This window comes from Neolamprologus brichardi, chromosome 20, assembly GCF_056152115.1.
Source record: "Neolamprologus brichardi isolate AB-2024 chromosome 20, ASM5615211v1, whole genome shotgun sequence".
In the NCBI taxonomy this organism is placed as follows: domain Eukaryota; kingdom Metazoa; phylum Chordata; class Actinopteri; order Cichliformes; family Cichlidae; genus Neolamprologus; species Neolamprologus brichardi.
This window is the reverse complement of record NC_142123.1, coordinates 30,802,209-30,824,205: the sequence shown is the minus strand read 5'-3', so window position 1 is coordinate 30,824,205 and position 21,997 is coordinate 30,802,209. Positions and strand designations below refer to the sequence as shown.

The 21,997-nt window shown below is 38.4% G+C and overlaps 3 protein-coding genes across 3 annotated transcripts; 2 read left to right on the top strand and 1 right to left on the bottom strand.

The window, feature by feature from the left end:
* The first annotated feature begins 547 nt into the window (after positions 1-547).
* Positions 548-3,251, top strand: LOC118454433 (polymeric immunoglobulin receptor-like). The gene is made up of 6 exons (XM_035909238.2): positions 548-619; positions 1,025-1,363; positions 1,447-1,770; positions 2,805-2,909; positions 2,984-3,018; positions 3,123-3,251. The coding sequence occupies exons 1-6, from the start codon at positions 580-582 to the stop codon at positions 3,249-3,251; spliced, it is 972 nt and encodes a 323-aa protein (XP_035765131.2). The 5' UTR covers positions 548-579.
* Positions 3,252-4,892: 1,641 nt separating this feature from the next.
* Positions 4,893-8,514, top strand: LOC102794441 (uncharacterized). The gene is made up of 6 exons (XM_087833641.1): positions 4,893-4,938; positions 5,919-6,257; positions 7,404-7,484; positions 8,017-8,109; positions 8,194-8,249; positions 8,337-8,514. Exons 1-6 carry the CDS (start codon positions 4,893-4,895, stop codon positions 8,439-8,441), a joined length of 720 nt encoding a protein of 239 aa, XP_087689767.1. The 3' UTR covers positions 8,442-8,514.
* Positions 8,515-10,342: 1,828 nt separating this feature from the next.
* LOC102794627 (torsin-1A-like) lies at positions 10,343-15,474 on the bottom strand. The gene is made up of 5 exons (XM_006793968.3): positions 15,306-15,474; positions 12,768-13,033; positions 12,490-12,662; positions 10,716-10,843; positions 10,343-10,640 (listed from the first exon to the last, which is right to left on the bottom strand). The coding sequence occupies exons 1-5, from the start codon at positions 15,472-15,474 to the stop codon at positions 10,396-10,398; spliced, it is 981 nt and encodes a 326-aa protein (XP_006794031.3). The 3' UTR covers positions 10,343-10,395.
* Positions 15,475-21,997: the final 6,523 nt, after the last annotated feature.

Below are 21,997 nucleotides of genomic sequence, written 5' to 3'. Positions count from 1 at the left end.
TTCTCTGCTCAGACTGTTACCCCCGTGACCTGAACCCTGTTAGGTGTGATTTTTGTCAGTCTCAGCACTTAAAAATGATGCTGCAGGTTTTTTTTTTGACACATCTGCCAGTTTGACCTTTTCAAGAAAAGAATATGTTTAAATATCTAAGGTGTTTGTTTAGTCCGTTTGTAGAGAATCATCCTTGTCAGTTGTATTCAACCGGGAGAAACATCTGACAACACCTGAGACGTAAATGCCAAATAGATACCAGTGAGGAAGAGTGAAGTGGTTTAACTGGAGGGAAGGGGTGACAGGCATCATCTAAAAATGTTCAACATTTATCTCAGGTTATTATTTCCAAATGAGGTCACAGTCAAAACAAAAATAAGGAAGACTGAGCGGGAAATTGAGTAAGAGCTCAGTTTTGGAGAAGGCGGCAGGGGGGTGAAATAACAGTTTAGTGGAGTAACTTAACTCAGGAAGTTGGTAAAGGTTAAACTGAGAAGTTGCAAGGATTTCTTTAAACACCAGACAGAGGCAGTCCTCCAGCCATTTGTTGATTGTCTGACTGTCAAACCAACAAGCTCGAGATTCAGAATGAAAATCCACCATGTTCTGTTCTTCTGCGTCTTATCAGGTGAGTATCCGTCACCAGAATGACTCTTAAATACAGCAGCTCACATTTTGTGAAGTTTTCATTATCATTATTACCAGTTTCTGGGCAAAAAAAGTTAAATACATACTAATTTATCTCTGAGACTATGAATTTGCAAATTTTGAATGTTTTTTTATTGATATTGATATAATTGTTCGTCAATAAAATTGTCCAAAATATTTCTTACTGTCCAGGGTTTAAATCCAAAACCCAGAAATGTCAAATTTGGATGACAAAAGCAAAACGAAAAAAAAATTTCATAAATTAGAGACATTAGAGAAAATAATCAAAATACAAGAAGGTATTAAATTCGCTAAATACTCACAACGCTTGAGTTGAGTCACAAACAAGAGTTTTATATTGAGGGTATTGTTCTTTATATCACAGCAGGATTATTTGACAAAAATACTCATCTCATCAACGCACAAACAAACCTTTATACAAAGGTGGAAGGCGAAGACTTCAGAATTAAACTTGACCATGAAGTGCCTGCAGGAAGCAGAAAATATATCTGCAGGAATGACACTGAAAAGGAAGACATCCTCATTGAAACTACTGAAAACAGAGCTGAGAGTGGCAGATACATAATACGATACAACATAAGTGACAAGAAAGTGCACGCAGTCATCAAAGAGCTGACCCAGTCTGACTCTGGACGGTACAAAATTGGCGTGAGCAATTCTTCGTCCCAGAATTTATTTCAGGAAGTAGAGCTCAAAGTTAGAGGTGAGTTTCTTCCAAAGTCAAGGATTTTATATTGATGCTTCAGGTAGTTCTCTATGTCAATCTATATTTTTATATCTCAACAGAACTCTGTGAAGAAGATATCACCAATGGTAAACCCAAAGTCTACAGTGCTACTGTGGGAGGGGAGGTTACAATCAGATGCCTCTTGCCTTTACATTCACTAAACATAAAGTTCCTCTGTAAAGACGAATGTAAAACAACGATCATCAACACAAATAATCTCACAATTATGAATGGCAGATATGAAATTGAGTATTGGAGTAACACGGCCTTTAATGTGACCATCACAAACCTAATCAAGTCGGACTCTGGGCGGTACAAGTGTGGCGTGCGAAAAAAAGATGCGAAAAATACATGCCTGGAATTTGAGATCTCAGTAACAGATGGTGAGTTTCTACTGGAAAATCTACCTGCATGTCTCCGGGTCTGATGAACGACTTTACTGATACATGTAATGGTCCATAGTAGTCCTTCCATTTGCTTTCATTGTGTTTTCAAGATGAAGAATGAACTTTTCCAGTCCAACTTGATGCAGTCTGCAGAAACCCTGTGTCAACTTCCATCCCTTAATCAAAGAGTAGCAGGTTATAATCAAGTTTATATCTCATTTTAAAATGGGAGAATATGTGAGCCATCTTTTAGAGCCCTTAAATGGCCTGTATTTGTGTAGCGCTTTTCTAGTCCCTAAGGACCCCAAAGCGCTTTACACAACCAGTCTTCCACCCATTCACACACTGGTAATGGTAAGCTACATCGTAGCCACAGCCACCCTGGGGCGCACTGACAGAGGCAAGGCTTCCGGACACTGGCGCCACCGGGCCCTCTGACCACCACCAGTAGGCAACGGGTGAAGTGTCTCACCCAAGGACACAACAACCGAGACTGTCCAAGCTGGAGCTCGAACCGGCAACCTTCCGATTACAAGGCGAACTCCCAACTCTTGAGCCACGATCGCCCCTTATCACAAATAAAGTTCAGTATACCCAGAAAATCCTTTCCTTATCTGATTAAGTTTACTTCAATATCACACAAAGATGGTTACCACCTCAATAAGTCGATCCAGGGTTTCAGGCAGTTTGTTAAATTATTTTAATGTGCAAAAAAATGTTTTATCCTCAGTCGTTTAGTCCTCTTCTTTCAGCTGCAGTCCCAGGAGTGTTAAAACTGAGATCATGCAATGAACAAGTATAAAAACAAGAATTAAAAACAGCAGGAATGAAGTTTGTAAGAGTTAGTGTTTATACAACTACTACTTTGGATCTTATTAAGCAGAATCCAATCCTGCTTCATCGTACAGATCTTTAAGGTGTACTATATGAGAGAAAATTACAAGCTAATTTGCCCGAGATCATCTGCAATTCTCATGTGCAAATGGTTTGATTTGTTCAATTGTTCCCACTCTCCCCCACCTCTCAATCAGGTAACATCCTGCTGCTGGCTGTATGCGTGACTGTGGTTGTGGTGCTACTCGCTGTTTTTGTTCTGCTCTTCTACAAACTGAAGATAAAGCGTAAGCGTGTTCAGTGTAAGTTACTTTTATTGTTTATTAAGTTTCTATTAAAAGGAAAGAAAAAAACAAGTTTCTGCTATATTTTACAGATGTGAACACGAGAGGTAATGGAAGAAATATGGAGGTATTTCTCTCTGAAATCAGTTATTTCAGCTATCACTCCTTGTCACCCCAATAATTTGTTTGTAGGTCTGTCTGTTTGCTTGATCGATTGTTTGTTTGTTTTAGGTTGCTGTCTATGATGATGTTGCTGAAGTCTACCAAAGTGCCACTGATGGAACATACCAGGAGCTCAGCAGCAGGGAAGAGCCTCTGTACTCTTTATTTGAGCCTCCATGCAATGCAAATCTGCACTGATAATCAACAGATTATGTTCGGGGGGTTTCTTTCGAGTGGAATGTGTCTTTTCCTTTTCCTCACATTGTTTGTAAATTTAGTTAGAAAAGAAGAAGAAAGGCAAAAGGTGTGGATTTACTTTGGTAAATCTTTTATTCAGTTAAAAGTAAGTGTTACCTGGTTAGTTATGGAGTATTCAGTAAAGATGTAGTAGTTTCTTGTGGTATTTTTGCTGCATGTGACAATAAAGCTTAACAGTACGAACAATTAGGAGAGTTTTAATTTCTTTCGTGTCTACATAATGAAATAAAGAGAAAAAACATCAACATTAGCCTTCACTGGTTTATTGCTAGGCAAGGAATGTCTCAAGTCAATGAGCGTGAAGTTAAATTTCAATGTTTAAATGATATCTGATCCCCTTAAATGCGGCCCTGTGAATGTCATTTATTGATAATGTTACATAAATCATAATTATTCTTTTGTCTGCTAGATACATGTCCTGCACGATAAACTTTCTTGGCTTTCTGTACAAGCTAAATTATACTATGGCTTACTTGTATTTTTAAAGAAAGCAATACTGGTAAACACACCACACTTTTTTTATGCTCAGTTGCAATATCCAGATGAAATACATAATCATGCTACACGATTCTCAACTAACCACAATTTAGTAACTCCTCGAGTTAAAAGTAACTTTTTGAAAGACTCTGTTATATTTAGAGCATCTTTTCAGTGGAATAAGTTGCCTTATGCAATTAGAGAATTGGATTCTATTCATAATTTTAAAAATCACCTATAAGCCTATTTAAGCAGTTTTTAATTTATTTGTAAAAATTGTAAGAGGGTAATGTCACTTGTAATGGAAATTGTGTATTTTGTTTGAATGTTGTTGTTTTTTTTATAATTTTTAATATTTACATGTTTACATTTTCAGAATTGTAAAACCTGATTGTGGATGTAAGAGCCAAATTATGTGGACATTTTGCATCCAACTCATTGTGTAACATTTTATTTGGTGGTATTCGATGGTTTGGGCCCCAGGAAGACTAGCAACCACTGTTGTGGAAGCTAATGGGGTTCCTTATAAATAAACAAATAAACAAATAAACATGTCAAGAACTTCCGTTTATTTCTATTCCTTTTCATGATGACTTCCACTTTCATTACTATTATTATAAGAAATCTGCATTGCTGTAATTTTTACGGCCCTGAGGAGGAACTCAGGTTATCTCAGGTTATATCTCAATATATATATACAAACACAATATGCTACCCAGCCTCAATCTGACTCCACAGAACACTGATCACTTCTGACAGGAGATGTAGATGATCTATTTTTTCTTACATCTGTCTCCACCACAATAAGGAAGCGACTACTTGTCAGAGAGGCACCTGGTGTCTATTTTTAATCTCTGGTAACCAGTGAAGATAGGCCTTTACTGGGCAAGTATTACTGGTGAATTCTGAACCAGCTGCAGGTCGATAGGACTGACTGATTCCTAACACAATTAAATGGTGGGTGTGGATGAAAAGTTCAAAGCAAAATGAGGAAGCGAGACACTGAAGTGTGTAGCTTCAGCTTCCCGACTGTTCAGATATTTAGAGACTAGAAGCAGTGAAGTGGTCTCCTGCAGTTTTTTCTCCTACTGAATTAACTTCAGAATGAACATCTACTGTCTCCTCTTCGACTGCTTCTTCTTCTTCTCAGGTGAGAACTCATTGTCCTTCTCATCATATTGATTCAAGCAGTTTAAAGCAGCTATAGGTTCACTCAGGCGCTTTACTTTATTGTGCATTTCAGTGTTCCAGTATTAATCACATGCATCTGTTTTACTATATTTTTGTAATCTAATTTAGCAAGAACTAAAAGGAGTGTAAAAAAAAAAAAACCCTATCTAAACCTAACTGGCCCCATGCTAAAAGAAAGGAAACCACGCAAATACTTAATAATACTTAATAATGATTAATACTTATTTCCTTTTATTTTCTGTCATAGTGCTATTTAATTTATGTTTTTATTTATAAACATTATTTTGACAATTTTCCAGCCAAAAATTAAAATTTGACGAAGTAGTAAAACCTTGTGCAAAGAAAGAAGGGAAACATTTTTAATAATAATAATAATAATAATGGATTGCATTTATATAGCGCTTTTCAAGGCACCCAAAGCGCTTTACAATGCCACTATTCATTCATTTTCACATTCGCACACTGGTGGAGGCAGCTACAGTTGTAGCCACAGCTGCCCTGGGGCAGACTGACAAAAGCGAGGCTGCCATATCGCGCCATCGGCCCTTCTGGCCAACACCAGTAGGCGGCAGGTGAAGTGTCTTGCCCAAGGACACAATGACCGGGACAGAGAGGCCCCCCTGAGCCACGGTCGCCCCCTTAATGAGCATGACATAAGCTTAAAAAGAAAAAAAGTTTTAAAATTTTAGCTTAACAGGTAACTGACTGGACCTTTTAACCCAGAGTAAAATTTCCACACTGTAAGATTTAACAAATATAGAGTTAATTATATGAAAGAGAGACGAATGCAGACGTAAATCTTGATTGTCGGTAATAAACTAGGTGAATTAAACAGAATCAGAGATATGCTGAACGTTCTCAGCCTGATGCTGAATTCTGTTCAACAATTAACGTTTAACAGAAAACAGTAATCGCTATCATTATGTATGTTTTCCACAGAATTGTGTAGCCGTGGGCTCATCAGTGCAAAAACAATCATCCACACAGAAGGAGGCAGTATCACAGTGGAGTGCTCCTTCTCCTTATCTGGAAGAAAAAAGTTTCTCTGTAAGGACAAATGCGAAGAAGGAGACGTTCTCATTGAAACAGAAGGCGACGCAGCTCAAAGGGGCCGATATAGCATCCAATATGAAGAGGGATCCTTTCCAGTATCATCTACAGTTCTGTATGTGAGCTTCACAGAGCTCACAAAGTCCGACTCTGGACGATACTCGTGTGGTTTGGAACGGCCTCTCTTACCAGACTCGTATCAGGAGTTTGAAGTCAGAGTCATAGATGGTGAGTTTCTTCGTCATTTATAAACAAGGACAAATCAAAATCCTCAGTCACAATCCTCACAATGCATTGCATTTTTATGGATCAGCCATAAAGTTTTCACCATATCGTTTCATCTGTTTTGTGTAATACAAGTGCCGCACCTGCAGATTTACCTGCAAGTACAGTCAAGACATGTTTTACTTTACAATCCGGCACTGACTTAGTACTGATATTGAGCCAGTATTGATAATATTAAAACTTTACAATTTTAACATGAGGTTAAAAAAAACTAAACAAAAAAATGTTTTACTGTTAAAGTCTGATGTGAGCCTTTGTTTCAGACATGAAGGTCAGAAATAAGAAAAATGACCTCACATGGACATTGAACAGTCCCACTTAATTCTTAAGTCATGCCTTAAACCAAGTAATGGGAATGTTATGAAATCAATGGTTCTACTTTTTATTACCAAGATTTCTGCAAATGTTAGCTTATTGTGTTCCCGGGTAACATGTATAAAAAATACTCTGGTCCAAAAATACAATAATTGGTGGCGTCGGTCGATGATGCCAAAACCCTTGTGACCTCCTGACCCAGTATGAACCTCCCAGATCCCTCAGGTCATCTGGATCCGGTCTTTTATCAGTCCCCAGAGTCAGAACCAGACACGGAGAAGCTGCATTCAGCTTTTATGCTCCTTATATCTGGAACAAAGCCTCAGATCAGCTGAAACACTCAGTTTATTTAAATCCAGGTTGAAGACTCACCTGTTCTCAGCTGCATTTAAATAAAGCACCAAATCCGCACTTAAGCTTAAATTTCAAAACTTACATTTTAACTACTGATTTTATCTGTTTTGATTTTGGATTTTATATACTTGTTTGTTAGTTAGTTAGTTAGTTAGTTAGTTAGTTTGCTTGTTTTAATCCATTTTAAATCATTGTTTTTGTTTCTAATATATCTGTAAAGCACTTTGAATCACCTTGTTGTTGAATTGTGCTATACAAATAAACTCGCCTTGCCTTCATTTTATTTTTATAGATTACAGACAGCTGCTGATCTTTTAAATGTCATATTACATTTAAATCAATAAACTTAGTTGTTGGTCATAAAGTATTGCATGCATCATGCATCTACATTAATTAACTGGTTTATTTTGTTATTCGCAGCCTTGAAGACTTTCCCTGAGACACTGAGGCAGCTTGAACAGCAGCAGACTGACGAAACAGCTCAGACTCTTAGTTTCAAAGGTACGAGTGTGCACAGCTACCTCTCTCATATCTACAGAATATTTTGTTATTTATAACAAAATGTAAAGACTACTTCAAGTTTTTAAAACCTTATTTTAGGAGTCAGTCAGAAAGCTTGACTTGTGACTCTCTGGAGTGTTTTTATTATCTGGTACTGAGTGAAATTAAAGTTGATGCCTTGGACTTGGGAGCCGAGAAAGCACAAATAAGCATGTTGAGAACAAACCACAAAAAGAACTCCCTGTATTTTCCTTGTCCTTGAAAATATTTTTTATCTGACTGCTCTTGTATATACAGATTCATGACTATATTCACAAAATGAAAACTTTTCACTTTTAAGCTGTTAAAAGTACATTTTTGAAGGCAGTCGTGGTTGGAAGTAGCATAAAAAAAACTTTATATACTGTCTATATAGTCTACATCAAAAGGTATTTAAGTGGGTAAAGTATTCACTTAAATAATGATTTAATTATTATTCATTTAATTTTTCTGATGTCTTCTTTTACTCCTCTGTCTCTTCTTACCCGCTCAGCTCATGTCCTGCCTCTGGTCACATGTGTCACTGTGCTGTTTGCTGCTGTTGTGTTGCTCTTCTACAAATGGATCAGAATAAGGGAGGCTGATGGTGAGTGTCCCTCTAGCTCAATATTAACAATCTTTTAACTAAACAGAAAAAGAAAAGAAAAGCTTTTGTATTTGTGCTCCACAGGTTTGACCACCAGGAGGCAGTCAGACACAAAGAACACCACAAGCAGAAACCTGGAGGTGAATCGTCTCTGTTTATGTCTAAATTCAGAGGCTGGATCACCGAGTATATGAATGTAGAACTAATACTTTATACTGTATTGTCAGTTTTCCACATGCAGGAAGTGCTCTCCAGTCTCTAGATGTGCAGACTTCACCCCCTCAGTGGATGAAACCTGCAGCAGTCATAATAAAATCTACTGTAACCTCTGAACCTTTGTTTCACCTTCTCACCATCAGAACTAATGCAACTAAAACGATCTAATCACTCACCAAACAATTTATTAGGAACAGCTTGCTTTTACCAGGTTGGGGCCACTTGTCCCATGCTGGAAGCACCTGCCGTGTGGCCATAAAGTGTTGTACATGTTTAGCAACAATACTCATGAAGGCTGTGGCACTTAAACAATGCACAGTTGGCACTAAAGCCACTTTTCCATTAGTACCTATTAACTCGCCACAACTCTACTTGTATGTGTGCGCTTGTCGTCAAACGCATCTGCGCGTCCCACCACATAATTAATATGTGACACAAACGCTACAACAAAGGTGGACCTGCTGCTCCAGCTGTGGCATTTCATCACAGCAAACATGGCGGGTTTTTGTAGCCATTTCCTCCATTTCTGGGTTTCAAAAATGGTGGTTCTTCTGCCAACGAGACGCTCTTATGACTCGAGTGATGCTCTTAAAGGGAGCAGCTAAAAGAAAAAGAACATTAAGATCAGAAAAACATCTTGAATCTCCAAAAGACTGTTTATATGTGATATAGTGTTTGTTCAGTTTGCTTATAAATGTTATAATTGTGCCAAAAAGGACCTAAACACACAACTCGCAAGGTGTATAACCTAATAAACAAACCAGTCTTTATTTAGGTGAAAAACTGAAGTCCATAAAAATCCACAAAGAAAACTCAGAAAAGATTCCAAAATCTTCCTGAGCTCCAGAAGCACACAGGAATAGGCAAAATAAGCGAACTACAGAATAAGGAGAACAGTACACAGGGTTGAAACTCAGGCCAAAGACACAGATGATCTGACTAAGGAGAAAGGGGAGACAATTCATTTATATACACACAGTAGGCAATAAGGAAAGACTGACAATACCTAAAGTGTTAAGGTCAGGCTGTGTGGCAGGCAGGACGAAGGAGCAGGACTCACGACAGAGGATTAAAATCAAAACGGCAGCTTTTATTGCTGGAAAAAACTAAGATCAAATGCAAAACTAAACTAGAAACAGGAAACAAGAAACTTCAACAAGAAAACAAACCAGAATCTGTCAACTTGGCTATGGCTGGAAACATGGAGGAAAACACAAAGCATAATGAGGGTACAACACAACAAAGAATAAGGGAAAACCCAGGGCTTATATAAACAGTGGGATAACAAGGGAATGAGACACAGGAGGAGAAAACAGCTGGGAGTAATCAGACTTAATAAGACAAAAAAAATCAAAGCAGACTCCAATGACTAAAAACAGACTGTCAAAATAAAAGAGGAAGTATAAAACAGAGAAGCGGACTCAACACTGAGAAAGAGGCATGAACCGTGGGATGGGAAAAAAGCACAGAGACAGAGCAACAAAATATTACATCAAAACAACTAAAACCATGAATAACAAATAATGAAGAAATATTAATTAAACACAAAACACTGGGTCACACCCAGGACCGTGACATTGAGAATTACACACAGCTGAACAAGATCAGATAATGAGATTTGAGAAAGTAAAATAATAATAATAATAATAATCCCATGGTAATCCAAGAGGCAATGAGTGGCTGATTGTGTGCTCCTGCGTTTATAAAAGGCTGAAGCGCCTTTACTCTGTTCACTTCTTTCTAATCAATGATTTTAGATTCCTGTTGTTTTTTTCTCTTTTTATATAAGCAAATATGTGTTTTGTGTTTGAGTAAATTAAAGCCCAATTTAAAAAATATAAGATGTACTATGTTTCTTATAATCATGATGATTTTCTTTTGCGTGTACACCAAAAATCCTGTCAAGTGGAATCAAAACATTCTTGTATGCATAAAAAATTCCTGCAACACATTTTGGAAAACTTTATATATGTAATATGAGACAGAAAATTGCATCATATTTTTATTTGAAAATCTAGTTTAGAGTTAATAAAATCATACATACAGTAGAAATCAGCGTAGAATCAGTCTTCATCTGTATAAGTGCACCTTATTTACTACTGTCTTGCAGCCAATCACGGCAAATACTTTCTCCAGTTTGGGGTAATAGACTAAACTTCTGGCCACCCGGTCTGCCACATTCTCATCTGGCCGAAGACCTTCGTCTCTCATCGTAGCCATCGCACACTGTACAACATGTTTGTACTCCAGAGGCAGGAATGGGATGAAAACATCAACCAGACAACTGTATATAAAAGTTGACTTTGAAAAACTGCCTAAAAAGAGAGATTTTCAGTAAGAAAGATGATCATCGTAAGTGGTGAATGATAAAGACATAAAGATACACTCACTTTGATAACAGCTGCAAACTATAGGAAAATTGATACTTTCAAAATCTTTGAGCATCATCTCTTCTCGATCTTTTCCATTTTTCCAGAAATCTACAGCTGTTTTTGTAATTTGATCTGCTCCTGTATTGCTGTGAGAAAGAAAAAAGAAATAGTAAAAACATAAGAAGTGTCATAATGTGAGGTGATAACAAATATAACTATATATAACTATATATATTTTATAGATAGTAGATGCTGTGATTAACTCAGTTTTATTGTCTTGTCTGACAATTTTAGATCTTAGTTAGTTTGTTAGTTATCACTTTTCTGATCACATGCCTGTTATCATCCAAATTTTGGTGCCATGTCTTCCAGTTAAACCTCTTTTAGCTGCGCATGAATTCTGCATCATCACTCCTGCTACTGAAGGACATTTCTCTGCTGTTTATCAGAATATTGGTGTCCCTTCCTTGGACAATTGTTCCCTTAAGCCGCATGCTGATCATTTGCTCACTTTGTTCAATATCACTTGTTCAAATGTTCTTGATATTGTTGCTCCTTTTAAATAAAACAAGTTTAATAGGCCTAAAATGATCCCTGGTTAAACTATGTCACTCAGGCCGTCAGAAGGACGTGCAGAAAAGCGGAAAGATGCTTTTCTGTCGATAAGGTTGATACTATCAGGTCTCATATCTCTCCTCCAGGTTATGATCCCTCTGTTCCCCTGTTTTCCTCAGTTGTGTTTGATCACTTTGAGCCTTTTTCAGTGAGCACTCTGCCTGAAATAGTCTCCCATCTTAAACCCTCTATGTGTCACTCTGACATTATCCCCTCTCGCCTTTTCTTTTTCTTTTTTTCTTTCTCACCAAATAGACCATCCCAGCCTTGCCGTATTGGTCTATTTGATTCACCTTTGCTTAAATTGATTATTTTATTTTATTTTCACTTGCTAAACACAGGAGAGAAAACAAGCAAAAAAAGAGCAATATAATAAACAACATCATTGCGATGATCTATGCGAATATAACAGTAAATACTAAATACTGAATGTTGTTGTGCAGCATGCAGGACCGACAGCGCACAGTGTGCTTTGAGGTAGCAGCCAAAAAGGGTGTAGTTTGTGTGTGTGAGCACCCGTGTGTACACCTGTGAGCATGAGCGCGCTTGTATTTAAAAGGTTGCTTCATGTAATGATCTGCTAGAGGGTGTGGGGGGGCCACAGCCCCGTCCTCCAGGGCATGAAGCAGGTATGGAGGAGATCAAGATTCCAGACATCCAGAGGCCGTCAGAGCTCAAGAGACCAAGGAAGACCAACAGAGGGGCAACCGTGTCACTATCCCGGAAAGAGCTGAGGAGAGTCCCAGATGAGGGGTCACTCAGCAGCCGCGGAGCAGAAGCCAGGGGGGGTTGCAGTGACGTGCCCGTGAGCTCCGCCAGCAGCCAGCTGTGCCAGAGTGACCGAGCCCCAGGGCACCCCACCCCCGAAGTGGCCCGAGCGAGCCCCAGGCTCCAGGCCCCAACAAGCAGCCACCAGGAGTGAGCTGGTGCGTACCTGGACGCCCATCCCCGAACACAAAGAACCACCAATGCACCGATGTCTGAGGGCGTCTGCCACTGGCAGGGGGAGTGGTGGGGGGAGATAGGCCTCCATACCTTGGATGGCCTGAGATGTCCCTAGAGAGGTGGTGTCTGATACCCGACCTGACATATATTGTAACAAATTAAGTTATTTTACCAGTCCCTAACAAAGTGGAAGCATTAAACTTACCCTCTGGAAAGGCTTCCAGATTTTTACCTGAGAAAGATGATGATCGATTTTTGAAAAAAAACTCCTTCCACTTTTCCATAGTCCAGATATGGCTTTATGCTGTCAATCAAACCAGGAGGAATTCTGTCCATCTCATCAAATATGAATATTGAGCGTTCACAGTTTTTAACCCTGTTTTTGATCCACTCCTGTAACTGAGACTGAGGAGAGAGCAGCAAATAGAATTAATACAGACAGAACAGACAAACCAATTAGAACAAATAAACTGAGTTTCACTTGAAAATGAAACACATGATACTCCGTACTTTATAGGTAACAATTTCACTTTGATGGGGGAAGTGAAGTATAGCTGAGAGCACGTGAACAAACTTGCTGTGATATCCCTTCTTGTAAACATTGTCTGCAATCAGCTGGCTAACAAAGTTCTTCCCTGTGCCAGCTGTTCCGTGCAGAGAGAGCACCAGAGGCTTCTTCGGGTTATTATCTTTCATAAATCCACTCACAGCTTTAAAGATGATGTCTGAAGCAATGTGTTGTCCAAAGAGTTTGTTTCTCAGGTCAGCCTTCAGACCTATAGAGTGGAAGAGTACAGAAAGTCACCAAGATCAGTTGCTAAAAAGTGACTGAAATTACACTAATCCAGTAAAATTCTACTTCCTGTGGTAACCTGACATGTCAAGTCAGCCTTCAGACCTTGAGAATACATAGCAGAAAGTCAGCAGGATTAGTGACTGAAAATGTGACTGAAGTGAGAGGAGGTTTAAAAGAAAAGCTATTTGAGCAACGGTGGAAAAATTGAGACAAAATAAATTGTTTGTTCAGCGAATGGAGAAATTGCATAGACTGCACAAGAGCCCTGTCTACTTTCCAAAGGGGTGGGCAGGCTGCAGGCCGACAAAAATGTGTAGATCTTCACTCCTACAGCAATGACTGTTGCTATGAGAAACCATCATAAAACTTGTGTACATGTGTAGTTTAGTGGAGTTGTTTACAGTGCTAACTTTTGTTAAGTATCATATACAAAACTGTCATCTCAAAAATGCCAGGATCTCAATATGGACTCAAAACAGAAGCCTGCTACTAATCAATACTGCTTTTTAGTCTAATAACAGATTAAATGCTATGCTGAGGCTGTCATTGTTAGCATCTAAACATATATTAAAGTCTGACCACTAAATCAGATTAAATAAAATCCCTGAGAAATCAGACAAAAACTTTGTGTAAGGCCCAGGTGGACGATAGATAATAACAAATAAAACAGGTTTTTGAGTTTTCCAGTTAGAGTGGACAAGGTTAAGCATCAGACTTTCAAATGAATCAAAACTCTGTCTGGGTCTTTGGTTAATTGAGAGTGGAAGACTGCTGCCACACACCCTCCTCAGCCTGCGCTTCAAGGATTCTGATAGTTAGTATGACTCGGGGGTGTTGATTCATTTAAACTAACATAGAAACATCAAGGATGATCCAGAAGCAATCTTATCTGGGGCAAAGCTAATTTAAAATAAACTGAAGCAAAGTGCAAAACTGTTCTGTGGTCAGATTAGATCAAATCTGTTGGTTTTTTTTGTTTGGTTTTGTTTTTTTGGGGTTGTTTTTACCAGCACTCAGTTCAAAGCCTGCATTTGCTGATAGGGTGTTCGTGCATTAGTACCTGTGGAACTGGCAGCTTGGACAGCTGGAAAGACTTTTAGAGTAACATATGCTATCATTTCTCTTTCTGCAGGGAAAGCTTTGCATACTTCAGGAAGACTGTGTTAAATCACACACACACCAGATTATGTATCTGAATTTCAGGAGCCTCCAAACACGCTCCTTCCGGTTGCATCTATATAGGTTCCCCCCAGTTCCGCAAACAGTTCATTCTCGTTTACGTGCCCCTCCCTCCCTCCTTGTTCTCATTTCTTTAACTTCTTCACTTCTATTTAATACATGGGGATCTGCCAGGGCCGGGAGCCGTCGCCAGTCCCCTTCGAGGCCTTCCCCACACCGCAGCTCAATTTATGTCCAAGCATCACCTTTACCTACTAAAACGCTGTCAATCCTAAATGAGGACGTGGGCCCAGCTAGTGAATTACAACAGCATGACTTTGTAGAAGATTCTGGACGCTTTACATTAAGCTCTTTGCCCAGTAGATTTACATTTAAAAAACATAACATAATAATTCTCAATTGAAATAATATCAGTATCTGTACTGTATATCTATGGAGCTATTTTTTTAATCATACTAGAATGCTAGTTCTAGTAAAGCACAGATCACAAGCATTTCAGAACCAGTCAAGTAAGCTAGGATTTTTTTGTCCCACCCTAATAAAGCAGGTTAAACCAGCACGGCTGCTTCTTAGGTTTTGTTTGAAGAGAGAACAAACACTTTGATATCTAGACTGTGTAGAAACACAAAGACTCAACATTACACCGTTCTCCCTTTTCTACATGGCAAATGTATTACTAATAATAATAATAATAATACACGTTTGCTTCTGTATTAATCTTTTATATTATTTTGTATTTTTTTATGTAGATTATTTAATATACAGTAGTTTTCACAAACTACAAGGACTAATTTGGAAATACAATAAATATTTGTGTTGTATTATTTTGTTATATGGACTTTTGTTTTCAAGGCAGACACAGTTGATTTAGGGGGTGGACTTCAGCCCACTAATAAGACCCAACCTGTAAAGGTGCTGTATCTGTGTCATTTATAAACTATATTCTTGTCATCAGTCTTTTTTCTAAACTCAATTTAAATCATGAAAATCGGTTACCTTCTCAAGTAAAGTTAAAAATTAATAATTAGACCTTTACTGTTTAGATTTCACAAGCTGTTTGCTGGGTGTGTTACCTTTCTGGTTGAAGGAAATCCAGTATGAATTACAGCTCTCGCCCCACATAGAATTCCATGTCTCTTCGAAATCAGGGAATTTGAAACTTCTGAAGGGCTCAGTTGCCTTGATCACAGTGGAGCAAAGTAGAATCCACAGCAGCAGGACATGTTGCTTACTTGGTTTCATTTTGCAAGTATTGCACCTTATACCAGCCCAAAGAACAAACTGACTAAGAGGTAACATCATGTAACTTCAGGGCGTTTCATCGTGAAATCTAAAAATAGACGTCAGTTCAAACATACAAAAGGAAAGCAGTCTGTCCTCTCAAACAGTGTTGTGTCACTTATAGTATCGAATAGTCCCTGTTTTCATTAACCCTGTAATGTAGCGCCATCGTGTGGCCATAGTTGGCCATTGTCTTTGTAACGTGTGTGAACTGCAATGTTCTTGGTAAATATAAAATTATGTTTTGTTAAGTTCTTTATTCACATGCGTGACTATGTGTCATTTTATTAAGACTTGGGCATTGTTTGTGATTTTGACATATCAGCTTGGGTGTTTTATTTGTCCCTTAATTTATTGATTTTGTTATTAAATATTATTAAATATTCACAATTAAGTTGTTATCTTATTATCATTTACATTTTCATCTTGTATTTCCTTAATATTTTGAGTTGGTTGAACTGGAATTAGTTGAATTTCATGGAGTTTATTAGTTCCTTTTGTTTTACCGTCTTTGCTTTATTGTCTTTCTCTCATCAAGTTTACTACTGTCTGTGTTTTCCTATTTGTTGGTGGCGGTGAATTTTTTTTTTTTTTTTTTTAAACCAATGTCTGGTGATAAAGTGGCTTTTTTTTTTAATTAATTTCTCTTTTTTGGGGGGGGTTGAAAGTGCTGCCACTTAATTTGCTGTTTTCTTTGCCACAGGTCCATATTTTCAGTTATTTTGTTTAATAAAATTATGTAAATTGATTTGCCATGCCTCTGCTTTTGTTAATAATGAGCCTGTGTGCCTTTGCAAGTAGTAAAACCTTTGCGCTGGTTTATGGCAGTTCATGAGATTTTAGATTTTCCTGTTGTTTGTCCATTTGAAAAACCAAAAATCTATTTCTTCAAATTAGAGCCCAACTGAAAAACCAATGGGAGGTGAAATGTTTTGGGGTTTTCTTTGTGATTTGTTTTGTTTTCAAATGTATAAGAAATCCTTATAACCTGTATTAAAACACATCTTGCAAAAGTTGCTTTCAATATGATTTATTAGCAGTACAGTTTTTTGATTCATATCTGTGCAAATGCCCATTTCTGTAACACATTTGCTATGATGACCTGTGTACGTTAAACATATGCATAAAAAATCACATAAAGACAGTTTTTATTGTTTATCTACTCAGATTAACTAAACAAAGCTGGGCCATTTCAGACCAATGCAAAAAAGTAAAATCAGGAGCCAATACACAGATTAAAAAAAAAAAAGCACAACAGTGACAGTTTAAAAGGAAACCAACACTCATTCACATATGACAGCGTTAATCTTGAGGTACCCATTTGTTACCTCAAAAAACAGAAAACTCCTCAGGCTCTTTATTCAGTATAAATGAGACAGGTGAAGGCTTCCTGATATAAAGCTCAGACACAGAGACAGACCTCCACACAGACAACAGTGAAATATCTGAAATAACCGAAATATATTTAATTGTGAAGGAAAATAGAGCAGCTTTCAACAGTGCAGAAAGTGTATGGATTACGATGGATTTTTGTTTCATGGATCTAAACCATAAACCAAACATATTCCTGATTACTGGGGAAAATTCAGTGTTGGCACAACTAGACCCCTTGTACAGCAATCTGAGAAGTTAGTTAAGGAATGACTCCTCTTTGGACCCACCTCTAACAACCTCAAACCAGGATAACAGACAAAGGGAGAGAGCGAGCAGTCATCACAAGTGAACTTTACCTCCTTAGATGCTGACATTACATGTACAAGTACAACCTGCTTGCTACAGTCATACAGCCACTCTTGACAAACACATTCTCAGAGAGGTGAACATAGGATATATCTCTGACTACTCTGTCTGCCACATCTTTGTCCGGCTGAAAACCTATGGCTTTCATCTCAGCCATCACACATTGGATAACGTGCCCGTACTCCAGAGGCAGGAACGGGATAAAAAAGTCGACCATGTTGTTATCAATCAAACCTGAGTGGATAATTCCATCAGTAAAGAGATTTTCAGGAATAAAAAAGGATTTTCATCAACACTGAGTATTCATGCATTTTATACTCACTCTGGTCATTGCTGAACTGAGAAAGTGACGTTTCCAAATCCTTGACTGTGATCTCTTCTCGCTTTCGTCCTTTGTTCCAGAAATCTAGAGCCATCTGTGTAATGACGTCTTCTCCTACATTGCTATGAGAAAGACCATAAATAGGTATAGACAATTGGTATAAAGGTGAAATTCAGTGAATTAATTTAATTTGCATTAACTCAAATGCAAACTAATCTAGGGACAACAAGTAAGCCTGCAGTGCGAGAGCAAAGCACTCTAATGGGGTATGAGGGTACTATAAGGTCATTAAACGATGAAGCCTGATTATTTAAAACCTTGTATGTGATAATTACTAAGTATAGGAGCAATTAAAAATAAAATTATAACAAGTATCAATGTGTTAATGGACAGGTGCATATGCAACTCTGTTTTCAGAGATTATATATTACATCATGTCCAAATATACTAAATTCTATTATGGCTGTCAATTTCACTTTCAAGAAATTTATTTTTTTTATGAAGGCAAGTCATTTTGTTTGTGTTTTTGATAAACCAAGATGAATAAATGTGTTATACCTAACAATTAGGGGTGCAACGATACACAAAATTCACGGTTCGGTTCGGTTCGGTTCGATACTTTGGTGTCACGGTTCGATATTTTTTCGATACCAAAAAATGTTCATGCCTTTTTAATTTGTCATTTATTAAAATTCTAAATATATATTTTAACTCAAAAGTAGTTTTTAAATTTAATGTTGCTGAAACAACAAAGTAATAATAAAAAAAAATCTATCTGATCGAGAAATCACTCATCTTTGGAAAAGAGAGTTTATTACAGAGAAATGACTCTTTCCAAAATAAAAGCTATACTATACGCTTCTTCTGGGCTATATTCTCAGCAGCATATTAAACATATCAGGTCCCCATAAGGAGAATCATGTGCTAACGGCTGTCTAAATGACTCGGGTAAAGTTTGTAGCATGCGTGCTTGTTGTTTTTGTCTGCTTCCACTTGTCTTTGCACCAGGATGATGTCGGTGTAAATGTGCAGTCATATTCATTTTGTTCCCACTAGTGCTGTCAGCGTTAATCTGAAATGACGTTCACGCCACAACACGGCAAATCTCCGTTAACGAGCTACCACGGCTCGCCCCGTGCGTGGGGCTGGACGGCGTCAACACGTTAACAAGCTAACTGCGCTAACGCACTAGTTCCCATCAATTGAGCATTGCGTGGCACATCCGACATACTGCTTTACTTTTGTTCATGACACGCTTACCATCAGGGTCATGCTCACATGAAAACCAAGATAGTTCCAAATGCCAGATCTGAATGAGGGTGGGGGAGGTTCAATTTCGGGTAGTGTTGAGGCAGTTGCCATGTTACAACAAGCTTAGCTTCTGTCTTGCTAGCTTGCGCTGCGCTCAGTGGATCTGCGCTCGACAGTGAAGCCTAGGCGGACCACTGAGCTCTCAACACAGACAGCATCCTCAGAAGAAAAGTTGATAAAATAAATAAAAAAATTTGTATTGTTCGACACATATGCATAACCGAAAGCACTGTATCGAACGGTTCAATATCGATACGAGTATTGTTGCACCACTACTAACAATAGAGGCTGCCACGCCTCCTCACTGACAAAAGTTTTATTCCCTTCCTTGCTCTTAGAGTTGCTCTTAGAATTTTCTCCAAAAGTTGATTCTGTTCATCTGGACGTAGTGTTTTCAGTGGGAGAAACGTTTCGTCACTCATCCAAGTGACTTCTTCAGTCTCAGCTGACTGCAGGTTCCCCCAATCTTATAAACAGTACATTTGCATAATGACTGAAAAGGTCAGTTCCTTCTTCATGCAAATTCTCATGACCATTGATCAACAACCACTGATCAATGGCCATGCGTACCATTCACAGAGAGTTGGGGAATGGCTGCAATCACAGCATTGTAAGATGGTGAAAGATATACCCTTAGGCCCCCTCCTCGATTCAGAGATGGTCTTTCCCTTTTCACGTAAATGGCCTCGACAAAAGTCCAGCTGGGATAACAACATTTACTCAGGGCCTTCTTCATGTGCTGTTCTTCTGCCTCCCTGGCCGCTGTGTCTGTGGGGATGGTGTTCACTCTGGTTTGTAGCGTCCTGATGACACCCAGTTTATGCTCCAGTGGATGATGAGAGTCAAACCTTAAATACTGATCCATATGCGTAGGTTTATGGTACACATCAACTTTTAGATGTGCCACATTACTGATGGAAATCTCACAGTCTAAGAAGGCTAACCTGCCACTTTTCGTATCTTCCCTGGTGAATTTGATATGCTGGTCCACCTTAAATGTGATCTATAAAATGTATGTCCTGAGATTTGATTTTCACCCAGGTGTCATCCACATACCTGAACCAATGACTTGGTGGTGTTCCAGGGTAGGACAGCAAAGCCCTCTTTTCCACTTCTTCCATTTACAAATTGTCCATGAGGGGTGAAACTGGGGAGCCCATGGCACACCCACGTTTCTGCCTGTAGAACTGACCCCTGTATGTGAAGTAGGTGGAATGAAGACACAGTTCCAAAAGCAAACACACTTGGTCGATGCTGAGAGTGGTCCTGTTGCTGAGGTTGGGGTCATCCTGTAATCTCTTACGAACTACCTCCAAAGCTTCGGTGACTGGGATGCAAGTGAAGAGAGATGTAACGTCGTACGAGACCATGGTTTCATCTGCCTCCATAATGACATCTCTCACCTTCTCAACAAATCCAAGGTGTTCTGGATGTGGTGTTCAGAGCTGCCTACCAGCGGGTTGAGGATCAAAGCCAGAAACTTAGAGATGTTATAGGTGACCGAGTTGATCATGCAGACAATCGGTCTTAGAGTTGCACCCTGGCAGCTCTCACTCCTAACTCCAGTGAATCAATCCTGTGTATTTTCCTCTTTGAGTTAAAGTCTTTAAAAACGACATTTTCTGCCTATTTTGTGTGAGCATTCGAGCCCTCTATTCTTTTCTGGTGGTCACAGACTTTAAAACAAAGCCAATTTAGAATCTCCAGGTAACCTGATATGAACATCTTTGTAACTAAAGAAAGCCAGAGAGAACCCATGGAGGTAAACACCTCACCACTGTGCACCCAAAAATGCAAGACTGAATGGCAAAATTAAAACACAAATCCAAAATTCAACAACAAATGACAATAAAATTTACTTTTGAACAAACACTACACAAGAACTCATGAAACAGCCAAATAATTACAGGTATTTTATTATGTTTTAACTTTTTATTTTTTCACTTTTATTTAGCACGGTTATACCATTGTGAATTTAGCTATCATATGTTTGTCATGCAACTAAAAATTCGAAAATATATATTTTTTAAATCAATAACTTTGCAAATTTAGAGGAATTGTTTTCGGACAACATATGTGTCACATTTTAAACAGGGTTTGAATAATCAGCACTGACATACAGACATTTATGCCCTGGGTATAACAGAGATGCTTACCTTGTAAAAGGCCCTCGGATTTCTTGGAGCAGAGAAACACTCTGTATTGTTGCTTTTCTCTATTGTATAAGCAGTGCCCGACTGTCAGAAACGCTCTGTGCGGGTAGCAAAGTCGGCTCCAACGCACATTCAGGTGAAAAAATAAAAGGTTAAAACAATATACCTTGCGGCAGTTGTGAAGTGCTGAGGAAAATACTGTGTGTCTGATGGGGTGTTTTTATATAGGTGGACTTGGTTTCAGTTGGGCTCTGAGATGCAGATATAAAGAGCAGGTTGTAAAGAGAAAGGTGGAAAAACTATGGTGGTTCGGTTAGTCAGTAGGAGGTGTAATTGTCTGCCTGTAGAGATAAAGGTGTGGGGTGTAAGAAAATGTGAAAAACCTTTGGAAGTTCAGTTGGACATGGTTTCAGTTGACCTCTGACATGATAAGATTAGATAATGAAACTGTTTGTAAAGAAACATGGTGGAAACTACAGTTGGGATGTGTGTGCTAGGATGCTCTTGATAAGGGAGCCTCTTTTATTGTTTTATGACTTGTTTTGCTGACTGTTGGGGGTCTAACTGTAACCCACTCTGTCTAACTGTTACAGAGTGTGACTAGGTGTGAATATGTGGTTTTAGAAGTATCACAAGAAAAGTTTATTTCTAAAGGAATACTTGTTGTTGTTTGTGGTACTCTATTTAAAACGATTAGCCTCTGTGTCTTTTCGGAGCGCTACAGAAAAAAGTAAAATGCCCCTAAAGTAGTTAAATCATCTATGTGTAATCAACAAGTCTTACTGTTGCAGTGTGTTTGTGACTAGTAGATAATTATAGGGCTTGTTGCATTAAAGGAACATTGGGGGTTGATACAGTGCTAGTGTGGCTAGGTGTGAATATGTGCTTTTAGAAGTATCACAGTTTATTTCTAAAGGGATACATGTTGTTTGTGGTATTCTATTTAAAAACTATTAGC

What these genes read in the sequence shown, in the direction of transcription:
- LOC102794627 (XM_006793968.3), bottom strand. Translation starts at nt 15,474, where the DNA reads ATGAAACCAAGTAAGCAACATGTCCTGCTGCTGTGGATTCTACTTTGC. An exon ending in GATTTCCTTCAACCAGAAAG is followed by an intron (nt 13,034 to 15,305) that starts GTAACACACCCA and finishes TCCACTCTATAG; the next exon opens with GTCTGAAGGCTGACCTGAGA. An exon ending in GTGAAATTGTTACCTATAAA is followed by an intron (nt 12,663 to 12,767) that starts GTACGGAGTATC and finishes CTCTCTCCTCAG; the next exon opens with TCTCAGTTACAGGAGTGGAT.
- LOC102794441 (XM_087833641.1), top strand. Translation starts at nt 4,893, where the DNA reads ATGAACATCTACTGTCTCCTCTTCGACTGCTTCTTCTTCTTCTCAG. An exon ending in TGAAGTCAGAGTCATAGATG is followed by an intron (nt 6,258 to 7,403) that starts GTGAGTTTCTTC and finishes TGTTATTCGCAG; the next exon opens with CCTTGAAGACTTTCCCTGAG. An exon ending in CCACAAGCAGAAACCTGGAG is followed by an intron (nt 8,250 to 8,336) that starts GTGAATCGTCTC and finishes CTGTATTGTCAG; the next exon opens with TTTTCCACATGCAGGAAGTG.
- LOC118454433 (XM_035909238.2), top strand. Translation starts at nt 580, where the DNA reads ATGAAAATCCACCATGTTCTGTTCTTCTGCGTCTTATCAG. An exon ending in AAAGCGTAAGCGTGTTCAGT is followed by an intron (nt 2,910 to 2,983) that starts GTAAGTTACTTT and finishes TATATTTTACAG; the next exon opens with ATGTGAACACGAGAGGTAAT. An exon ending in GTAATGGAAGAAATATGGAG is followed by an intron (nt 3,019 to 3,122) that starts GTATTTCTCTCT and finishes TGTTTGTTTTAG; the next exon opens with GTTGCTGTCTATGATGATGT.